The sequence below is a fragment of the Bos mutus genome, chromosome 2, assembly GCF_027580195.1.
Source record: "Bos mutus isolate GX-2022 chromosome 2, NWIPB_WYAK_1.1, whole genome shotgun sequence".
NCBI classification, from domain to species: Eukaryota; Metazoa; Chordata; class Mammalia; order Artiodactyla; family Bovidae; genus Bos; species Bos mutus.
The window spans coordinates 874950-896031 of NC_091618.1; the positions used below are offsets into that span (position 1 = coordinate 874950).

General features: G+C 59.2%; 1 protein-coding gene across 1 annotated transcript; it reads left to right on the plus strand.

The window, feature by feature from the left end:
• The first annotated feature begins 346 nt into the window (after positions 1 to 346).
• On the plus strand, positions 347 to 20600 carry PADI6 (peptidyl arginine deiminase 6). The gene is made up of 16 exons (XM_070379167.1): positions 347 to 480; positions 1231 to 1414; positions 3190 to 3262; positions 5903 to 5967; positions 7407 to 7515; positions 8307 to 8432; positions 11137 to 11327; positions 11529 to 11632; positions 13875 to 13986; positions 15305 to 15412; positions 15612 to 15766; positions 16454 to 16610; positions 16691 to 16814; positions 17824 to 17894; positions 18909 to 19070; positions 20013 to 20600. The coding sequence occupies exons 1-16, from the start codon at positions 389 to 391 to the stop codon at positions 20244 to 20246; spliced, it is 2067 nt and encodes a 688-aa protein (XP_070235268.1). The 5' UTR covers positions 347 to 388; the 3' UTR covers positions 20247 to 20600.
• Positions 20601 to 21082: the final 482 nt, after the last annotated feature.

The window sequence follows — 21082 nt, forward strand, 5'->3', positions numbered from 1 at the left end:
CGTGCCCCTCTCCTGACCAGGGCCCCATGCACCCCCTACAGATCCTTGCTCCTGACAGCTCCCAGCTTAGTTAAGCCTCCAGCGCCAAGGCCAGGTTGACCAATCCCAGGCACCAGCTTTCCAGCTGGAGGCCAGAGCTCCAGGCAGCCAGCCCCAGCCCCTGCACGTCTGCAGGCATTAGCTGCTTAATGAATTGGTGCCGCCCTGGCTCTGACCCCAGCTGCTCCTCAGCAGCACGTCTCCTCCCAGCAAACCTCCAGCAGCTGCTACAGCCTCCTTAGCAAGGGGGAGGGCCCTGGCCCATAAGAGGGGCGGGCGGTGGGAGCAACCCCTGGGTTGTCAGAGGTTACCGTGCCGGGTGGGGGTAGTCAGCCCAGAGGGCTGTGCCATGGCCTTCCGGAACATCGTCCCTCTGTCCCTGGACAGCCCAACCCACGCTGTGTGTGTGCTGGGCATGGAGATCTTCTTAGACATCAGCGGGTGAGGAGCTGGGAGCGGGTCCGGGCGGGGAGGCTGGCGAGGCTCTTTGCCTGGGGCGCCCTTGGCTTATGCGGGAGTCGGGGGTTAACTGCTCCTTGCCTGGGCCTCCCTTGGCTTACACGGGAGTCGGGGGTTAACTGCACGCTCTGTAACCTACCCCGCTGTCCTGCTCCATCTCAAGGAGCCGAGTTTGGGTCGTTAGGGCCTCCCAGTCCTGTTTCTACTGCTCCTAGGCTGTGGGGCCTTGGAGGCACGTGCCCTGCCCTCTCTCGGTCCCCTTCCCCATGAAATGGGGTGAGGGTGACCCCTGAGGAGGCTGTGCGGACTGATGAAGGAGGCTCCTGTGAGCTGGAGCTGCCAGGGGAGGTGACTCTCAAGGCCCCTGCCTTCCCCTGGTCATGGCACAGACCTGCCGGGTCTTGCTTTTCCCCCGTAGGGAGCCCTCGTGGCTCAGACAGGGGGCCCTCCCCTCCTTGGAAGGTGGGCGTTCATGAATAAGATGTAGCTTGGTAACTTCCAGAGCATCCGCGGGAGGTGGGGTCTGGGCTGCAGCTTGTCTCGGGCCTGCACAGGGGTCCTGGGAGCAGGGCGTGGTGAGGGGAAGGCTGATGTGTTAGGACCCAAAAGTGCCTTGACTGTGAGTTGGAGGGCCTCAGCAGCGGAGAGGCGGGGGGCACCCCCTCAGCTGGGCTCCGGGACGAGAAGGCGGGGCTCCTGTGCGCCAAGCTCTGTCTGCTCGCCCGCCCCCAGGTGTGCCCCGCGGGCGTGCGAGTCCTTCTCCGTGGACGCGTCTCTGGGGGTCGTGGTCCGCGTCTGCGGCGCAGACCCGGTGGAGAGCAGGGAGAAGTCGGCCGCGCCCCGCTGGCCCCTGTCGCGCCCCACGGACGTGCTGGTGGCGATGACGTCCCCCAACTTCGCCGAAGACGAGGGCAAGGTAGGCCTTGGGGTGGGGGGAGGTGAGGGCAGCTCTCCCAGGAGGCGCTAACAAAAGCCCTGGGGGCTCCCTCCTGACAGCTGGGGTTTCCTGAGCTCCGAGTCTGAAAAATTCAGAGCCAAATGCTTTGATCACATTCAGTGCTTGCAATCAAACTTTGACCCCATTTTACAGACGAAGAAACTGAGGCACGGAGTCAGGGAAGCACCCTGCCCAAGCCAGTAGCTGGCCGAGCAGGGATTCAAGCTCAAGTGTGTCTGTCTCCTGCATTCGTGCTTCTGACCACCGCACTAGCTTCCAAATTAGCTTTTTTAAAGTCTGGCCTAAAAGGTTTCAGCAGTAGGACTCAGGCTTTTTGGCTCAGGCTGGTCTCGCAGACATGGAGCCTCTTGATGAAACTTAAGAGCTACCACAGGTCTGATTACCAGGTCACGTTTCCCGAGGCCGGCGTTCCCTCTGTTCATGTGTGAGGAAACGGAGCCCCAGCCTAAGGGGGCAGACCCAGGATCCGAGCCCGAGCCCGAGCCCATCCTCTGGGCGGGATGCCGCCCTGATGGGGCCCGTGGCAGAGAGGTGGACTCTCAGCTCGAACAATGGGCTCAGCTAAATCTGAGCGGTTAGTGGTGGCTGAGTAATTAAAATCACCCGATGCCCAGGCCTCGGCCCCTGCCAACCAAACCATCCTCTGGGCCTCATAGCTCCCAGGTGACTCCCGTGTGAGGCTGAGCCAGCACAGCTGAGGGAAGCACGTTTAGGACCCAGGGGCTCTTGTTGCCAGAACGTTCCAGAGGATAGTCAGCAGGGGGCTAAGCTGGGATGACTGAGAGGGAGTACACAGCACCCTCCACACCCGTGCCCAGGGCAGGTGACTCCCCAAGAGGCAGGTGAAAAAGTGGCTCAGTCATGTCCGACTCTTTGCAGCCCCATGGACAATACAGTCCATGGGATTCTCCAGGCCAGAATACTGGAGTGGGTAGCCTTCCCTTCTCCAACCCAGGAATTGAACCCAGGTCTCCCACACTGCAGGCAGATTCTTTACCAGCTGAGCCACAGGGAAGCCCAAGAGACAGGTGGGACACTTACCGAGCATCTCAGATAAGGACTGAGGCTGTGATGTGGCCCAGCTGAGCCCAGGGCGCCTGAGAAGCGCCTCTGCCCAGGGCTCCGCCTCAGCAGCACCAGGACTGAGATGCTTACCCTGGACTCCAGCTAACAGCTGGTTCTGTGGTCGTGATGAAGGCCTGTGGTCAAGGCCAGAGCTTTCTCGAAAGTATGAAGACTCCTCTGCACGCAGAGGTCGCTGTGAGACCCAGGACAGGCACCCCCCACCCCCAGCAGCCTCTTTCTGGGCAGCTTGGCCCGTCGGAGGCCCCACATCCTCACGGCCCATCTTATGGGGTCCTAGGAGGGGTGGTGTAGCGGGCAGGACATGGAGGGCAACTTAAAGCTTGACCTCTAGAGCTGCACAGCCCAGATCATAAATCCGGTTCCACCCCTTTTACTGGCTAATAGTTTAGTCCTGATTTCTCTGTCCTGTGGCTAGAGCCCGCCTGGACGGGCAGCGGTGAGGCCTTGGTGTGGAAGGGCTTGGTGGAGGGTCGTGGCGCATTACACCGGGGGTTTTAACAGCCCAGTCACCCTGTGCTGGCTCCCGGGAGACACTGGAAGCTCAGAAGCTGTGACGTGAGACCGAAGGCAAATGGCCGGAGCCGGGTACGGGGCCCTGTCCCCGGCCCGTCCACTAATGCTCCGGGGGTCCTGGGGGGTCTCCACAGGTCATGATCTTCTACCACCAGCCCGACGAGGATGCCCCTATGGCCACAGCTGTGCTCCACCTCACAGGCATTGGTGAGTGTCCCCCGGCCCGGGGGGAATGGCAGGGGCTCTCCCTGTAACGAGACGCCCCTGTGGGCTCATTCGGTGCCCGCTTCCCTCAAAGCTCAGCCGCTGCTCTGCCAGCCTCACTCGCTCTCTAAGCAGAACACAGGCCGTCGGGACCCCTCGTGTTCACGTCCCCCAGCCACCTGTGTCAGGGCCCTACGGCCGCTTCTCTTAATAGTCGGTGATGTCTGGTCCCAAGCTGATCTTAGCGATGACGAACTCTCCCTCATTCAAGAGTATTCCTTCAGCAGCTCTTACTGTTGGAGCAAGCCACCTCCCCTCCTGCCCTCCACTGTATTCTTTCAAAAAAACTTTTGTTTGTATTTTGGGCTGCTGCGGATCTTCGTTGCTGTGCCGGGGCTTTCTATGGCTGCGGGAGCAGAGGCCGCTCCCCAGCTGCGGGGCTTGGGCGTCTCACGGCGGCGCGTCTCCTGTTGCCGAGCACCGGCTCTGGAGCTCAGGCTCGGTAGCTGTGGCCCACGGAGCTCAGTGGTCCCGTGGCATGTGGATCCTCTGGGACTGAGGATCAAACCTGTGTCCCCTGCACTGGCAGAAGAGTTCTGTATCACTGGACTGCCAGGGAAGTCCCTGCCCTTTTTTAGATTGTTCCAGAGCAAACTATTCCCTTAATAGAAACAAGTTGTGATGCCTGTTCTCTTAAGGAACTAGCTATAATGTCTGCTTTTAGACCTAATTCCATGGTGTCTTCAAACTCTGCCCCCTGCCTCTCTGCATCCTTAGCTCTTCCTCACCTTCCCTTGAGCCTGCTCAGACCAGATGCCCACCGCCCCAGGTACCAGAACAGTCTCTCCTGTCCTCGCCTCGGTGGCCCACTCTCCTCCCTCTGGGCCTTCCTGCAGCATTCGTGACCCTGGCGGTCCTCTCTGGAGCCGTCTCACCTGGAACACTACAGAGCCCCTGTGCCCAGATCTCCTCCTCCACGGCTGCCCTTTCCTTCCCAGATTCCGGTTCCAGATCCTTCGTTGGCCACACCCACGCCCCCAACCCGCCTGGCGGAGTGCTGCAGGCTCGGGCAGCCCGTGGGTGACTCAAAACCCCCTAGCCCAGCGTCTCCCATAAACTTGGAGGCCTACCGGCCAGCATAGCCCCTTGAGTATCTGAGCAAAGTCTCACACCGAATGACACTGGGCTGACTCCCCCTACCCCAGACGTCTCTTTCCTAATAGTCCTGGCGTGCGGCTCGATGGTAGCTCCGTCCTTCCAGCTGGTCAGGGCGAAGCCCTTGGGTTCACCCTGAATTCTCTTCCCCGAGTTGATTGTGAATCTTGCCGGGTTACCTCAAATCTAGCTCAGGTCCAGCCACCCGCCGCTTCTGAAGCTCTGAGCCTGGCCTAAGCCTGGTCACCTCTGCCCGGGTCACTGATCAGCCCTCAGCGAGGTCCTCAAGGGGGTTCCCCGCTCCGTCCTTGATCTTCTGCAGGTCCAGTCTCAGTTCGGCCCCTAGAGAGGCCCCCTCTTTAGAAGACTGTCTAACATTTCATCCAATCAGAGCCTGCTCCTGCTTGCCCATGCTCGGGTTAAAGCTGGCATCATCACTGCCCACGCAACCTACCCAGCCTGGCTCCAGGCTCCCTCTGACCCCTCTTTCTCTTACTTTGCTCATCCTGTTCTAGGTACTCTGGCCTCTGATCTTGGAACTTGCCCCCGTGCGCTGCTTATCCTAACAGCTTTTACCCCAGATACTAAGACGGGTCACTTGTCTCCTGCAGGCCTCTGCTCACACTGAGGAGGCTTCTCTGATTTAACACAGGTCACTTGTCTCCTGCAGGCCTCTGCTCACACTTAGGAGGCTTCTCTGATCTGACTCTGAGACACCCCGCTGTCCCCTTGTTCCTGCAGCGTGTCACCATCGGACATGACGTGCCTTTTGTTTCTTCACCCCTTGCCACTGCGGTGTGTGCCTGGGCACACGCACGCATCCCTAAGATCAAAGCAGACAGGGCCTGTCTGCGTGCTGCCGGATCCCGAGAACCTAGAACGGTACTTGGTTGGCAACAGGCCTCACTGAGTGGGCGGCAGCAGAGGAGGGCTGTTCCCTTGGCCCTGACATTCCAGCTGAGAGAGAGCACCCTAGATGTCAAGAGCTATGAGCTGGGGTAAAGCCACATGGTAATCAGTAGGGTTGGAGGAGGGCGCGGGAGGTGGGAAATAAAGACCCAGGAGGAGCCTCTATGGTGATACTTGGCAGCAGGCTAAATCCTCAGCCCTAAAGGGGCTTGGAATTCCCACATACTGAGCCCTGGCTGTGACTCAGCGCCAAGAGTGTTCCTGATGTCTAGGGAGGTGGGCCTTCCAAGTAGGCATCACCGGGGAAGCAGCCAAGAGGCACAAACAGCATCGTGACCACAGTGCCCCTGTTCCGTGGGCCCCCGGGAGGTTGGGAGAGACCCACGGATGCCTGGGACCCTCCAGGCTGGCTCACGAGACGCCGTCTGTCTCTGAAGAACGGTCTTGTAAGCCAGCAGCCTGCCCCAAAGGCTGGAGGACCCTACCACCAGCCCGAGGCCACCCGGAGGGTCCTTGCCTTCAGCTCAGAGGCTGCGTCCGCAGGCCTCAGTGGCTGAGACCGCTTCCCCTCTGTTGCAGAGCTCTCCCTGGACGTGGACATCTACCGCAGCGGGCGCTTTGAGGCGGCCGACAAACAGGCTAAGGTGAGGCTGGAAGCAAGCGCAGACTCGGCCAGGCCTGGCCCACAGGCCCATTGTGGCCTCCGTAGTTCTTTTTTTTTAAGATTTATTTTTTAATGACCATTTTTAAAGTCTTTATTGAATTTGTCATATTACTTCTCGGTTTTTAATGCTTTGGTTTCTTTTGCTGTGACGGCATACAGGATCTTGGCTCTCCAGTCAGGGACTGAACCCACACTCCTGCAGGGAAAGGTGAAGTCCCAACTGTTGGACTGCCGGGAAGTCCTGTGTCCACAGTGTCTCTATAAAATATATATACACACACACACATATATATTTGGCTGGGCCAGGTCTTAGCTGCAACATGTGGGATCTAGTTCCCGAACCAGGGATTAAACCCAGGCCCCCTGCTTTGGGAGCACGGAGACTTAGCCACTGCAATGCTAGGGAGGTCTTAGTGTCTCTTAAGTCAAATTCAGTTCAGTCGCTCAGTCGTGTCCGACTCTTTGCAACACCATGGACTGCAGCACGCCAGGCCTCCCTGTCCATCACCAACTCTGAGTTTACTCACTCATGTCCCTTGAGTCTCTGATGCCATCCAACCATCTCATCCTCTGTCGTCCCCTTCTCCTCCTGCCTTCAATCTTTTCCAGCATCAGAGTCTTTTCAAATGAGTCAGCTCTTCACATCAGGTGGCCAAAGTTTTGGAGTTTCAACTTCAGCATCAGTCTTTCCAATGAATATCCAGGATGGATTTCCTTTAGGATGGACTGGTTGGATCTCCTTGCAGTCCCAGGGACTCTCAAGAGTCTTCTCCAACACCACAGTTCAAAAGCATCAATACAAATCAGAACGGGTGGCATCAATTTCTAACACTTTCAAAAAATTAAAATGTCAGTAATTAGGTGTCACTAGGCTCCCATCCTAGCCTGGTCATGTAGCCAGGTAGGCCAAAGGGTCAGCTCTCTCCTCAGATGGAACATGTCTCCTCAAACCCACAGGGGCTTCCCCTATGACTCAGCCAGTAAGGAACCCACCTACACTACAGGAGACCCAGGAAACACAGGTTTGATCCCTGGGTCAGGAAGATCCTCTGGAGGAGGAAATGGCAATCCACTCCAGTATTTCTGCCGGGAAATCCCATGAACAGAGGAGCCTGCTGGGCTACAGTGCATGGGGTTGCAAAGAGTCAGACACAACTGAGTGAGTTACACTTTCCTCAAACCCTACCTCCTGGGACCCTGAGCCAAGGTTGGAAACTGGTAACCTACCTCTAGATCTTTGCCCTTCTCCCAGCGCTCTTACCTGATGCTACTTTCCCATTCTGTAGGCTCTTTGAGTTGACTCTGATGAAGAGTTCGCCCTGGAGGAAGGCTTGACTCTGCCCTGAGGTGGAGCAGTATCTATAAAGCTGAGGACGCACCTGGCTTTGGCCTGAACAAGTGTTCCTGTCTTCTTTACAGAAAACCTGGGTCTGGGGCCCTGGTGGCTGGGGTGCCATCCTGCTTGTGAACTGCAGCCCTTCTGTCTCAGGCCAGCCCGTGGACAAGAGCAAGGTGTTCTCCTCTGAAGGTGAGAACGGGCCTCTGACCGAGGCCCATCACCCCTCCCCTCCCTGGGCTCCGCCCCACCCTGCAGCAAACCAGACTCCAAGCTGACTCCCTGCTCTGGGCCTCTTGTCAATGGATTGAGCTGGGCAGGAACTGGGCAGTAACTGGGCAGGAAGGGGCCCGAGGCAAGAACACAGGCTCCGATGTCAGAAAACAAACTGCTGTTACTTCCTGGCCATGAACTTGAGTATGTGAACTTTCCTGGTTTTGTCTCCCCACCTGTAAAACGGGGGTCATACAAAGGACATTGTGGGGGCTTGAGGACTAAACAAGGACCTACAAGGCGTAGGCCAGACGCTTCCTGAAAACCCACTTGTAGCCTGGGGGCAGGACCCTGAGTGTCCTGACAAAAGCCCTCTTAGATCTGGTCCTGATCTGTGATCAGGATGTAGATCCCAAGTCTCAGCTGTAGGATGGGGTGTCCTGGTTCACACCAAAGCTGGAGGGGAACCCCTGCTGGGCTGATGTGCCAGGCCCTGATCTAGGAGTTTGTGGGGACCCATCTGCCCCTTACAACGGAAAGGGTAACTGCCAGCCTCACTGGAGTAGGCCCCCAGGACGGCAAGCTGCCTGTGGCCATGTGGGAGGCGAGTGGCAGAGACAGTGACGCGGGCCTGGGCCAGGGCAGGAGGTCAGGGGTCTTTGGAGCTCCAGTGTTAACACAAGCCCCCGACCCCCAGCCCTACTGCCCCCTCCACCCCTGGGGCTCTGGCCTCCAGAAGCCCCTAAACCTTTACCTTCTCTCTTGTTCAGAAGTAAAGAGTTTGTCCCAGATGGTGCTGAAAGTTCAGGGGCCCAGCTGCATTACAAAGAATTACCGGGTGGTTCTCCACACCTCCAAGGAAGAGTCGGAGAAGGCAAGAGTCTACCGGCCACAGAGTGAGTGAGTGTGAGCATGTCAGGGCAGGTTGTGGCCATCGCCGCCCAGGGCAGGGTTCCCGTCAGGTTGCTAGGGACCTAGGGCAGCAGCTCAGGGTCTGTTGCAGCCGGACGTGTGTCCCTGAGGCCCTCTGGCTGCCGCCCCCCAACCCCACGTGGCTCTAGAAACAAAGCCTCTGCTGTGAAAGCCGCCATTGACGATAGCCGATGTGGTTGGGAGACGAAGATGCCAAGTCAACAGGAAAGTCTCGGTCCTCGGAGCCGGTCATTACGCCCTTGAGAAGAACAGTGGAGACACAGTCCGAGTAGAGTTTCCTGGTAGCCCAGTCGTTAGGACTTGGAGCTTTCACTGCAGTGGCCCGGGTTCAGTCCCTGCTTGGGGAACTAAGAACCCGCGAGTCATGCAGCGTGGCCAAAAAGCCAGTGAAACAGGCAAGCCGAGTGGACACAGGCCACGGAAGGGACCTACCGTAGAGGGACGTGTATGACGGCAGTAACTGGCTGAGGGCTGGCACAGCCGGGCAGCGGGGTGGGGGCTGGATGTAAACGTGGCGGAACACAGCACATCCGTGTGCAGACGGGACCCCCCAGTGGAGGTGGGACGTGGATTTAGGAGAAGTTACAGGAATGAGTAATCAGTACTCTGAATACAGGAAGTGCACGAGTTAGTGGACACAGAATAGTGTTTACACGTGCTGTGAGGCAGCTCTCTCATCACGGCCTCAGAGGTTGCAGGGTGGCGGTTTCTCCAGTGGCTTGAATGCCAGGGTCTGAGGTCTCGGTGGGCAGCTGGCAGTGTGTGCGGGGGCGTGGGGGTAACAGATCTTGGAAGACAAGGGGAACACCAAGGGCAGTGAAGGCGGGGGCTGGAAATGGGCCCGTAGAAAGGTCTGAGGCTGGGATGAGAGTGTGGGGGAGCCGAGAAGACTGAAGAAGGTGCCAGCTCTGTTTTGCAGGGGGCGTCTGAGCTGTGAGCCTTGACGCCGGCGTCCAAGGCGGTGCAGACCTCGAGTTCATTGAAATAAGGTCGCAGAAGTGGACTGGAGGGTCTGGTCTCTGGTGGAGATGGTTCCCACCACGCTAGGGGTGGAGACAGCCGTTGCTGGAACAGCCCACGGAGGATGGTGAAGGGGTAGTCGGGTACGGGGGGGAAGGCGGCAGGTGGCATTATCTGAGAGCATGCCCGTCAGAGGAGTGGGAGTCCTGAGGAATGAAGAGGTGGTCTAGAAGTGCCATCGAAGATCAGAGGGCATCTGCCCCACCTCTAGGCCAGTGGTCCACGGAAGGTAGGAGAAAGCCGCACGGTTCAAGCAAGTGCCTACTCTGTGCCCTGGGGCACCAGCTCTAGAAGGATAAGCGTGTTGCCTGCTCCCAAAGCCCAGGGCGATGGACAGAAAGCTAAGGACCGAGCAGGGGCTTGGGATGGAGGTGGGGAGGGCACGGGGGAGCCAGGCTGAGCAGGGCCAGGCCCGGGTGGACGAGAGCAGGAAGGGCCTCCAGGCGAAGGTAACCGCTGTGGCCGGTCCTGCTGCCGCCTTATTTTTGTTTTAATTTGGCCTTCTTGGGTCTTTGCTGAATCTCGCAGGCGCTCTTGCTGTGGTGCGTGGGGGCTGGGGCACAAGGGCTCAGGAGTTGTGGCATGTGCACTTAGCTACTCCGCAGCATGTGGGGTCTTAATCACTTGACTGAGGATTGGGCCGGCATCCCCTACCTTGCAAGGTGGATGCTTAACCACATGGACGCCAGGGAAGTCCCCGGCTGCTTTTTCTGTGTGACGCGGATGGTCGTTAAGCACCTGCCCCCAAAGGGGCGAGGATGCCAGTGAGCCCAACCCCCCACTTAGCGGCCAGTTTATAGGGAAGCCCACGGGGAAATCGGCTATGCTTCTAGATGTGAGAGAAGGCCCCAGCAGAGGGGAAAGACCCAGGGGCGGGTGGCCACACCCCAGCCCCGCAGGCAGACGGGAGCAGGGGATGTGGGGGAGCCTCACCCCTTCACGGCCGGGCCGGGCCAGTGAGGAGCCCCGCAGGCAGACGGGAGCAGGGGCCTTGCGGGGACGTGGGGGAGTCTCACCCCCTCCCGGCCGGGCCCGGGACAGCAAGGAGCCCCGCAGGCAGACGGGAACAGGGGCCGTGAGCACGCGTCCCCAGCGCTGGGGTGGCCGGCTGGCCCGCCGCACCGGGAGCAGGGGCCGTGAGCACGCGTCCCCAGTGCTGGGGTGGCCGGCTGGGCCGCCGCACACCCTGGCCAAGCCTGCACCGGCACCCCTAGTGCCTGTGACGAGGCTCTTCTGAGCCGCCTGGAGCCCGTCTGCCTGGGAGCCACAGCCCTGCTCGGTGATCGCTGTTACAACCCAGAGCAAGAGGCTGGTGGCCCGGGCCTGGGCCCTGGCTTGTACTGGATGAGGCTCCCAAGCCTGTCTCTGAACAGTCTTTCGCCTTGAAGACTTATAACACTCTTGCCAAGTGGGTCAAAGCATAGAACCACCATGAGCCTTCACTTCCTGAAGGCAGGTGTTTTTCTGAGTCCCAGCCCCCGGCAGCTTTTTAAAGAGCAATTGGCCCTCACTGATGAACAAACATCTAACTATTCATTAAGCCCCAAACGCCAGGAACCTAGGGGCACAGCCAGCCCGGGGCTCCCAGCCTGGCTTCTGACCCGAGGAACGTGACATCGGGTGTGGTCTGCCCTCCTTTCCTTCTAGATGATGGTTCTATGACCTTCGACTTGATTCTGGGGCCTGAGCAGCACGCCTACACCTTGGCGCCCCAGTGGGATGATGTGAAGGGCACCTTGAGGGAAACCTTCTACGTTGAAGCCTTGGAGTTTCCATCCGCCAGCTTCTCGGGCTTGATCTCCTTCTCGGCCTCGCTGGTGGAAGAGCCTCAAGACCCGGTACGACCCGCTAGTAGCCAAGCAGCCCTCGGGGCAGGGACTGTGGAGGCAGGAGACCTCACACAGCCGGGCAGAAGATGGGGGCACGGTGGGGCCGGGGGGAGTGCTGAGCTGAACAGCTAGAGGCCGCGGGGGAGGGCGGGCGGGAGCCAGGTCTTCCATCGCAGCGCGGTGTAAGCGGGACCTCGTCTCGCACTGCAGCTGGTCCCAGAGGCCGTGCTGTGCAAGGACACAGTGCTGTTCCGGGTGGCCCCCTGCATCTTTGTCCCCAGCACCCAGATGCCGTTAGAGGTGTACCTGTGCAGGTAGGAGACCCCGGCAGCCGGGCCGGGCCGCTTCCGTAACTGCTATGTCTGCGGCAGGGCGGGAAAGGGCGACTAGACCTCCCACCAGGAAGGCGAACTCCTCCCCCCGAGACGGTCATCCAGGGCTTGTTTGGATACTTAAAGAAGGGCTGCAGCAGTGACCACGACGGTCCCCGCCTGCTCTTACTAAGAGGCAAACAGCAGAGTTCCCCATAGGATCGAGGGCTATAAAGCCAGGTATTAATAAAGGGACAGAGGGTAAGGCTGGGACTGTTCCAGCAAGGAGGCATGAGCTACCAGGAGACGGTGGGGAGAGGGGGCGGGGAGGACGACAGGCGAGGTGGACAGGGCTGGGCGTGCTTAGGTTGTGGCCTCTGGGGCTGCAACAGACCCTCAAACACTGGGTTTTTTTTTAATTTGGTTGTGCCGGGTTCTAGTTATGGCATGTGGGATCTAGTTCTGACCAGGGATTGAATTCAGGGCCCCTGCATTGGGACCATGGAATCTTAGCCACGAGACCACCAGGGAAGTCCCAGGAAGGCTGTCTTTTTTTTTTTTTTTTTTTTAAGGGAAGCAAAAAATAATGGTAATGGATAAGATCCAGCGGAGAAAGGAAAACTTAATGGGGCAAAGAGCAGACAAGTCACATGGCCTTAAATGGCCAGCCCACCCACTTTCTAGGAGGGAAAGTGGGACACACTGACGGGAGGAAGTGCCAGAGGTGAGAGGCTGCCTGGCGCCAAGGACCTGGTGAAGTTGCCACCTTAGAGACTTGCCAGTGTGGGGTTTCCCCAACTGTTTTCAGTAAAGAGTTCTAGAGAAGAATAAATACAGAACTAAATCCAACCAGGGTGGGGGTTTTTCCAGGCAGATAAGCCCAAGGAGAAGGACGAGCATGTGATTGTTATGGGGCATCACAGACTCGACGTAGGATATGGAGAAAGGCGAAGACGTGGGCCGATGGGATAAAAGCGGTTGAGAGCCAGGCATCCCGGTGAGGTCGAGCTGCGGACCCAGGGAGCAGACCGAGTGAGGGGAAGATGGAGGTGGTGGAGCGGGACGGCTGGTCTTGGAGCTGGGGAGACCACCGGGATGGGAGGGCAGAGATAAGACCTTGTCAAGTCCAGGATCGGGAGAGGTCCAGTGGCCTGGATGTAGCATCTTATGGCAAGGACCTCCGTCCCTCCTCCAAACCCAGTGGAGGGATAGGGTAGAAACAGCTCTGCCGTGGAAGGGGCTGATAGGGGAGTAGGGTCTGCTGAGGAAAGCCAGGCTTCAGAATGAGAAGGGAGGAGGGCAGAGCTTGAGGTATTCTGACAACAGATATCCAGGTTCCGGGTGTGTCTTTGCCTTCTGTATCTGAAGACAGAAGTTCACTCACAGGAGGCATCTGCTGAAACTCTGACCTAAAGACTCGCCCGTGGGGGAGGTATTCAGGCATGGCTTGACCCAGCCTTGCCACAGATGGTGTGCGAGCCTGGGGCTGCATCTCCCCCCCAGCACGCACCTCAGACGTCCCAGACCTTATCAAGCTGCTCCGTTCCCTGTAGTCTTGTCTGTGTAGAGCTGAGAAATAGGTTCATTTGGAACACGAGCATGGAAGAGCAATTCAAGTTTTGGATCTGGAGTAGACTCCAAATTGTTTACACTTCCCAAGGGTGACCGTGCTGGCCTTCAGTTCATGAGGACCTGTTTGTAGAATGGGGTGGTCTCAGTGTCCGCCTCAAACATCTTCATTTCTCTCCAGCACTGAACGGGGGCGCGCTGTGGGCCTGTCAGCCTGGGGCTACACACGGTGGCACCGAGGCCTCGGGGCTCAGCACCCAGCCCCGACCCCCTTGTGAATATGACAGCCGCAGGGCCATCTCAAGGGGGCACTCGGCTTCTTGAGGAAAAAAATCGCAGCCTCTGTGGGGAGAGAAGAGACCGCCCCTGGGTAGACTGAGGCAGTTCCCAGACTGCTGGGCAGCGGGCGGAAGGGACTGCAGGGCAGGGACGAGCCGGTCCTAGGACCCCAGAGCAGAGACTGACGGTAGCAACTCTTGATCTGACTTCGCCGTGGGCTGGGCAGAGTGAGGCTGGGGCGGGCACACCCTGGGCATCCTAGCCGGGGCTCCATGAGCGGGGGGACGGCACTCTGCCCCCCTCGAGGGCAGGGGCACCCCTTTCCTCTGGGACTGAGAGGTCACGGCAGGTGGGAGAGTTTGGCGGCCTCCCCAGACCAGCGCGTCTCCTGTGGCAGAGAGCTGCAGGTCCAGGGCTTCGTGAGCACGGTGACGGAGCTGAGCGAGAGGAGCAACAGCCAGGTGGCGTCCGTCTACGAGGACCCCAACCGCCTGGGCCGGTGGCTCCAGGTAACAGCCCTGTGGCGAGGGGCGGGGGCGGGCCCAGGAGCGACACACAGCAGGCCCCGCCAGCTTCACTCAGCCCCCCGGCGGAGCTAAGCCGGCCAGGGACGGCCCTGTGCTCAGCGGGGGCCGAGATGAAACGACCTGCCCAAGCCCTAGCCACTAAGGGTAAAGCTTAGGGTCCAGCCTCCTCCCCTTCCGGAATGGTCATGTTCGGGACCAGAGGACACACAGCCCTAAGCCCCAGGTTTCCGAGGACCTGACATCTCCAGCTACAGGGTCCAGCTCAGCCCTGGCTGAGCACGAAGTGTCAAGCCCAGACTTTTGAGGTCCGGTTCTCTGCTCACAAACGAGCCCCGCTCTATGTGGCAGAGATGAAAGAATACCGACCTCTGCCCAGATCTCACCTCAGCAGAACTCTAAGTGCTGTGAGAGCGGGAAAGCGAGACGATCGGATGAGTTCCTAGATCAGCCTCGGGGCTGTGGGTGCTCACGACGATCCTCAAGCTGAGGAGGCAGGGGCTGGCTGTGCAAAGGTTGGGGTGGGGGTGGGCTGGAAGTAGGAGGCCTTCGGGCACAGAAACAGCTGACATCCACCCCGTGTGGAACAGAAGAGCTGGTGTGGCCAGACCAGACCCAACAGTCGTCAGAGCTAAGAGCCGAGTTTTATTTATTGGGGAAATATTAAGCCAAGTTAAGGAAGGGGAGAAACCAATCCCAAGCAAGGTGACACGGAAAGATATGAATCAGGGGAGTTGAATACTCTGACTTAGGGTTTTAAAACTTTCTTTTTGGCTGTGCTGCACAGCACGTGGGGTCTTAGTTCCCTGATCGTGCCCCTGCAGGGGAAGCGTGGAGTCTTTTAACCACTGGGCCAGCAGGGAAGTCCTTGACTTAGGTTTTGAAGAGACCCTCTGGTTGAGAAATAGAGCCAACCTTAGGAAGGGACAAGAACAGAAGAGACGCTGATTGGAGGGTCTTGCAGTCATACAGGCAAGAGGCCGTCAACCCCAGGTGGCTTCACCTGAACAGTCCCAGAGAGGAGTCCACTGGGAACAGATTTTGGAAATAAAGCCAGCGAGGTCTGTTCATGGACTAGGGAGACGAGAGGAGGAAGAATCTTGGATGACTCATCAGGGCGACTGGTCAGGGAAAGCCCCCAAGGCAGGGGAATGCCTGAGCAGGGTTTTGAGGGTGGAGCAGGAGTTTGCAGGAAGCCAGGGGGAGTCTCTCTGGACCCAGAGGGGGCCTGGGTAGAGGGAGCATTGGGAAAGTAGCTGATGGAGCGAGAGAAACTCACCCCCCATCTCCCTGTCTCCTCCAGGATGAAATGGCTTTCTGCTATACCCAGGCTCCCCACAAGACTGTCTCCTTGGTCCTGGACACCCCTCGGGTCGCCAAGCTTGACGATTTCCCCATGAAATACTCACTGGTGGGGGCTCGATTTGACTGATCTGAACTTGGTCCACCTTCTCGGGTCTGGTGCCTGCCGGGAAGCGATGGGTGCCGGGGAGAGGGCCCTGGTGGTGCCTGGGGGAGGCGTTGGGACTCTACCAGGAGTCTGGAATGGGTAAGACGGAGGCCTGAAGCCCCTGTCTCCTGACGGCCACCCCGGCCGGGTCTCCTTCCAGAGCCCTGGGGTTGGCTACCTGACTCTACACACCCAGGACCACACGGTGGCCAGCATAGATGTCATTGGGAAACTGATGGTGTCCCCCCCTGTGAAGGCCCAAGGAAGAGAGTACCCTCTGGGCAGGGTCCTCATTGGCAGCAGCTTTTACCCCAGGTGAGGCAGGAGGCCAGGTGGTGGCTGCCTTAAAACCAAGGGGAGGGACCCTCAGAGTTCGCCTGGATCCACCTGATTCCCAGGGGACTCAACGGGTCATCTGCTCTGGGCCTTAACCCATCAAGTCAGGCCCCCTGAGTCCTCATGTAGGAGACTGGCGGGAGAAAGGCAGACGAACCACTCATTCCGAGTGGCGATTTCCAGGGTTTCAAAGGAAGCACATCACATTTGGTCGGCCTGTTGACCCAACGGGATGTACTGCCACAGGCGGTGTGGCTAGATTTCTTGGTGGCTGTTCATCTGTTATAGAGCCAGGAAATACTTGCGTCCTGGGGCTCAGTCTTTATCTAGAATCCCTTGGCTCAGTCCTGAGTGGAGCCAGAGTAAAGAATTTCAATTTTTATGGAGGTGTAGTTGACTCACAATGTCTTAATTTCTGCTGTACAAAGCGACTCAGTTATACATACACGTGTTCATATTCTCCATTACGGCTTATCGCAGGATGTCCAATGTCGTGCCCTGCGCTGTGCAGTAGTAAGGGATTCTTAATAACCACCGTCCCCCGCCACGGCCTGGCCAATGGTTAGCGCACCGTATTACCTGAAGGTTGCCTGGCTCTCAGGGAGCAGTTGGCCGCCAACCTGGGCCACACCACCCCTGGGGCTATTCTTTCCACCTTCCCTTTAGCAAGGACTCCCGGAACATGAGTCGGAGCCTCCAGGACTTCCTCCGTGCCCAGCAAGTCCAGGCCCCGGTGGAGCTCTTCTCCGACTGGCTGATGACCGGCCATGCCTGCGAGTTCATGCGCTTCATCCCCGCACAGTACAAGGTGGAGGGCAAAAAGGTCTGTGTCGGGGGCAGGCGGGGATGTCTCCCGCCCTCTTCCGAAGACTCCTGCAAGCTTCCTCCTCCTCTGTTCCCCAGGACTTCCGGCTGCTCCTGGCCAGCCCCAGCTCCTGCTACAAACTGTTCAAGGAGAGGCAGAAGGAGGGCTATGGAGATGCGATGCTCTTTGAAGGGCTTAGGAAGGACCAGCTCCTTTCTAACGGTAAGGGAGCCCCTCGGGCCCCTGTGTCCTTTCCAGACGGCCACCTCCGCTTTGTCCCTCCTGATGGAAGGGGTCCTCAAGAAGCATGGGAGCATAAAACACGCCATCTTAGAACGTCGTGTTCCCTTTCAGGGTAATTCTGGTGGTGTTAGGGCAGATCAGCCAGAAACCCTGGGGCAGCTGAGAGGCTGCTAGGATATATGCAGCGGGGAGCTTAACACACAGGCGGCTCGTGCTCCAGGGGGACAAACCAGATGCTACCAACACCAGCGTCTGGACCTCCCTGGGAACGCCGGATTAAGTATCTGGGCGTGGGGACTTTGGGTCTCTGGTCGCCCTTCAGGAGGATGTAGTGGGCGGACTGGGGCCTCTGCCTTTTGGGGACCCGGAAGGGGAGTGGGGGTTGCTTCTGTCGTTCAGTGTGGCCTGAGGACGGCAGCTTTAGCGCTCCAACTGGGAGTCTGCTAGAAACGCAGAACTTCAGACCAGTCTTTGGGGTGGGGCTCAGGATCTCACGGTCCGAGGACTTGCGCAGGCGACCTTGAGCATGAACTGCCTATCACACACCAGTGACCCTGTCGTCTCAGTTGATGGCAGAACTGGGCAACTGAAGAACAACGTTGAATAACGCAGTCAAGACCACAGGCGGCAGGCAGCCAGGTCGGGAGGCAGGGGGCGCCCAGGCGGGCGCGGGCTGACGGCGCTGCTAACCTGGCCCAGACTGCCTGCCTCACAGCCTGTGGCAGGCTCCCCCACTCCAGCCAGGGACGGAGGGGCCGGCTGTGGCGGTGGGCGTCCTCCTTGGCCTTTGACGGACCCCAATGGGTCTCCAGCTGTGACATTTGACCTAGAGTGGGCCCCTGGAGACGAGTCAGGCCACCCGCCACAGCCCCTGGCTGGCATGGCAGCCTGACTAGTGAGCTGTCCCCAGGACAGGAGTCTGCCCAGCCCTGGACCACGGTGCCCACCCCTGACGCCCAGCCTGCCTGCCCTCTCCTCTTTCCTACAGGGAGGGAGGCCATTACCATCAACCAGCTTCTGGCTGACGAGAAGATGAGGAAGCAGAATGACTATGCAGAGGTACGGACCAAGGATGGTGGGGGGACCTGCTCCAAAAGGCGGGGGAAGGCAAGGACCACCTCAGCAACGGGTCCCCAACTGCACAGTGGTAACTGACCGAGCATCACGCACAACACCCGACTCTAGTCCTCACAGGGACCCTATGAAGTGACCTTGCCTTGTCCACGCGATGGCGAGGCTCAGAGCTGATGCCAATGAGCTGGGAGACTGGTCTGAACCCCAGGGTGGCCCAAGTCAGCTAGTGTTGGACCAAAGTCGGGGCCCTCTCAGCACCCCCAGCTTCTCCAGGAAGCTCTGAGCTCCAGAGAGCACCCCGGGGCCTTCTCGACTCTTCCTGGATGAAACTGCCCGGCACCTCAAATCTTTGAAAACGCGAATCACGAGCTGTGAGAAGCGGATGTCCCAGAAAGTAAACAACCTCCTATGGGGAAGCTGGGGCCTGAAGGGCAAGGACGGGCCCAAGGTCACCCGTTAGCACAACGCTGCTTGCCCCACTGAGTCCTTAGGGCTCCCAGCCAAGGCATGCACTGTGCTGTGACCTTGGAAGCAGGGGAAGCTTCTGGGCACTGCAGGGTGGGCAGCAGCCAGGTGGGGGTCCAAACAGCGCCCCTGAGTCCTTGTGACACGCACCCTGGGCGTAGGGTCGTGAGCCTTTTGTCATAAACCTGGGAGGCGGCTCAGGCGTTGGGTATTAGCTGGTCTGGGGAGGGACGTGCCCGGCAGTCCACTGCTGGTGTCCGTCTCCCTGACAACGACCTGAGGACCGATTTTGCCCTCGTCCAGGTCCCCCACTCTAGCCAGGATCAAAGCCCAGGGGGCCCCCACGTTACCATGGAATTGGGACTAGGAGCCGGCCCAGTGCTGACGAGCTGGCAGATCCTGGCCTGAGAGACCAGGCGTCTGCGCTGAGCCCCGCTGCAGAGGGCCGGGCCCCTGCCCGCAGTCACTGCCAAGGAGGTCAGCTCCTCGGGGCTGCGCCTGAGCGCCCTCCCTTCCTGCCCCCATCCCCCGCAGAAGTGTATCCATCTGAACCGCGGCATCCTCAAGAGGGAGCTGGGCCTGCAGGAGGAGGACATCATCCCCGTCCCACAGCTCTTCTGCCTAGAGCACATCGCCAACGCCCCCCCCAGCGAGCAGACCAAGAAGCTCTATGCCCGGCCCTACTTCCCCGACCTGGTGAGGGCTGTGGGCTGGCTGGCCTCGGGGCTAGACTAGAGGAGGGGGCCCGCAGACAGGGGTGCCTGAGAGGAAGGGGCGGCCCCCCGTTAGGGGAGACCCCTGCAGGGAGCAGGTGAGCGGGGCCCATCTGCTGGCCACAAGACCAGACAGTCTCTCTCGTGGGGTCTTCGTGCATCTGCAGCACCCTCCGATTTAGAACAGGAATGGGGCATTTGGCAGTGTGGGTATTATGAGAGACCTCTGCTAGGCCAAGCCTCTTCCAACCGTGGTCTACACCTGACCTTTCTCTTACCACTGTGACTCCTGATGGAGGCGCCTAAAACGATCTGAGACACCTGACAATTTCTTAAACTCTAAGCCCTGGGGACGTAGGACCTGCATTCAATCGCTAATGGTTCTTTTTACAAAACCAGGGAGGCCCTCTGGGCGTGGAATATAGGAGCCTTTCCTGGCCCCGGGAGAAGGGAGGTGTGGGTAATGGTGGGAGAAGCTGTGTTTGAGGAAGAGACGCTGGAGTGTGAAGTGGACAGAAGTCCAGTGACGAAACCAGGGGTAGAGAGCATCCCAGCAGAGGCAGGAGAGGGGACACAAACGCGACTGAACGTCCAGGCAGGAGAAATGCAGTACAGGGGGCCGGGGAAGCTGCGAAGCTGGGCCCCGGCCGGGCAGGATCTGGTCTTGCTACTGAGAAATGCAGGAGTCACTGGAGGGTTCAGCGGAGTGGGGAGGTTTGCTCAGAGGGATGAGCGACACCTGCCTGAGCACAGGCTCGGGGAAGGGTGCACTGTGCTCGTCTTTCCTAGCCCAACCGCAGACGCAGCTGCGTTTTCCCTGCACTGAACCCCATGGTCTTCCTTGAAGCCTAGAGAACTGGGGGGCTTTTCCTCCACGGCTCTGACCCCTGTCCAGGCCTGACCCACCTAACCGCCCCCCCGACAGCTGGAGATGGTCGTGATGGGCTTGAACCTGGGCATCCCCAAGCCCTTCGGGCCCCGGATCAACGGCACCTGCTGCCTGGAGGAGCGGATCTGCCAGCTGCTGGAGCCGCTGGGCTTCCAGTGCACCTTCATCGATGACTTTGACTGCTACCTGACCGAAATCGGAGACTTCTGCTCCTGTGCCAACATCCGCCGGGTGCCCTTTGCCTTCAAGTGGTGGGGCATGGTCCCGTAGACCACGTGAGCGCCGCCAGCCCCGCCCCGCCCTGCGCAGCATGCAAGGCCCACTGTCGCCCCCCCACAGCGTGATTCGTGCTCTGCTCAGGGCCCCCCTTCCTCTCCCTATGCGTCTCCAGCTCCCCATTGCTCAGTGGTGGCAGTGCTAGCAGCCTGAGCCCCTGGGGAGAGCTTGGAAACGGCCTTCGGTGGAGAAGTTGTTGAAGGCCCAGTAAAGTCCTAGCTGTTCCGACTGCACCTTGGCCGTGACCTCCTTGTTTGGGGCGGGGGGTGGTGGGGACAGGGACTAACCGCTCAGGACGGAAAGTGAAACAGCTGGGACACCCGGGGTCAGGCTGCCTCGGAGCTGCCTGGAGCAGGAAGTGGCTCGGCTCGGGTCACGGTCATCTTCCCCAGTGGATCTTGATGCTTGAACCGCACGTGAGACTCTAGGCTGGGAGAAGGGAGAGGGCTCCCCTTTGGCCAGGTGGGAGCTGCTGGGGGCCAGTCCTAAGGAACTGACCCTGGGCCTTGTGGACAGTGGGCTTCAGCAAGGACAGGCTCCAGTCTCCTGGGTGGGTAGGTATAGCCTCTAAAGGGCAAGCTGTGTCTCAGTCCCTAGGAAGCCTGAAATGTCCAGGAGAAAGGGGCCCACTCCTGTGTCCACAGCACGAAGATGCTGAGGTTTAACCACAGCTGCTCCCGCCCTGCCCCCTGGAAGCTCCAAGCAGTCCAGACACTGGGAGTGGGGTGGGGCCGACAGGAGGGGCTGATCTGAGTACAGAAAGCAGCTGGCATCTCAGGGAAGGTGTTGGAAGGCGGGTGGCTTGGAGAAGCTGTCAACTCAGGCGGAAC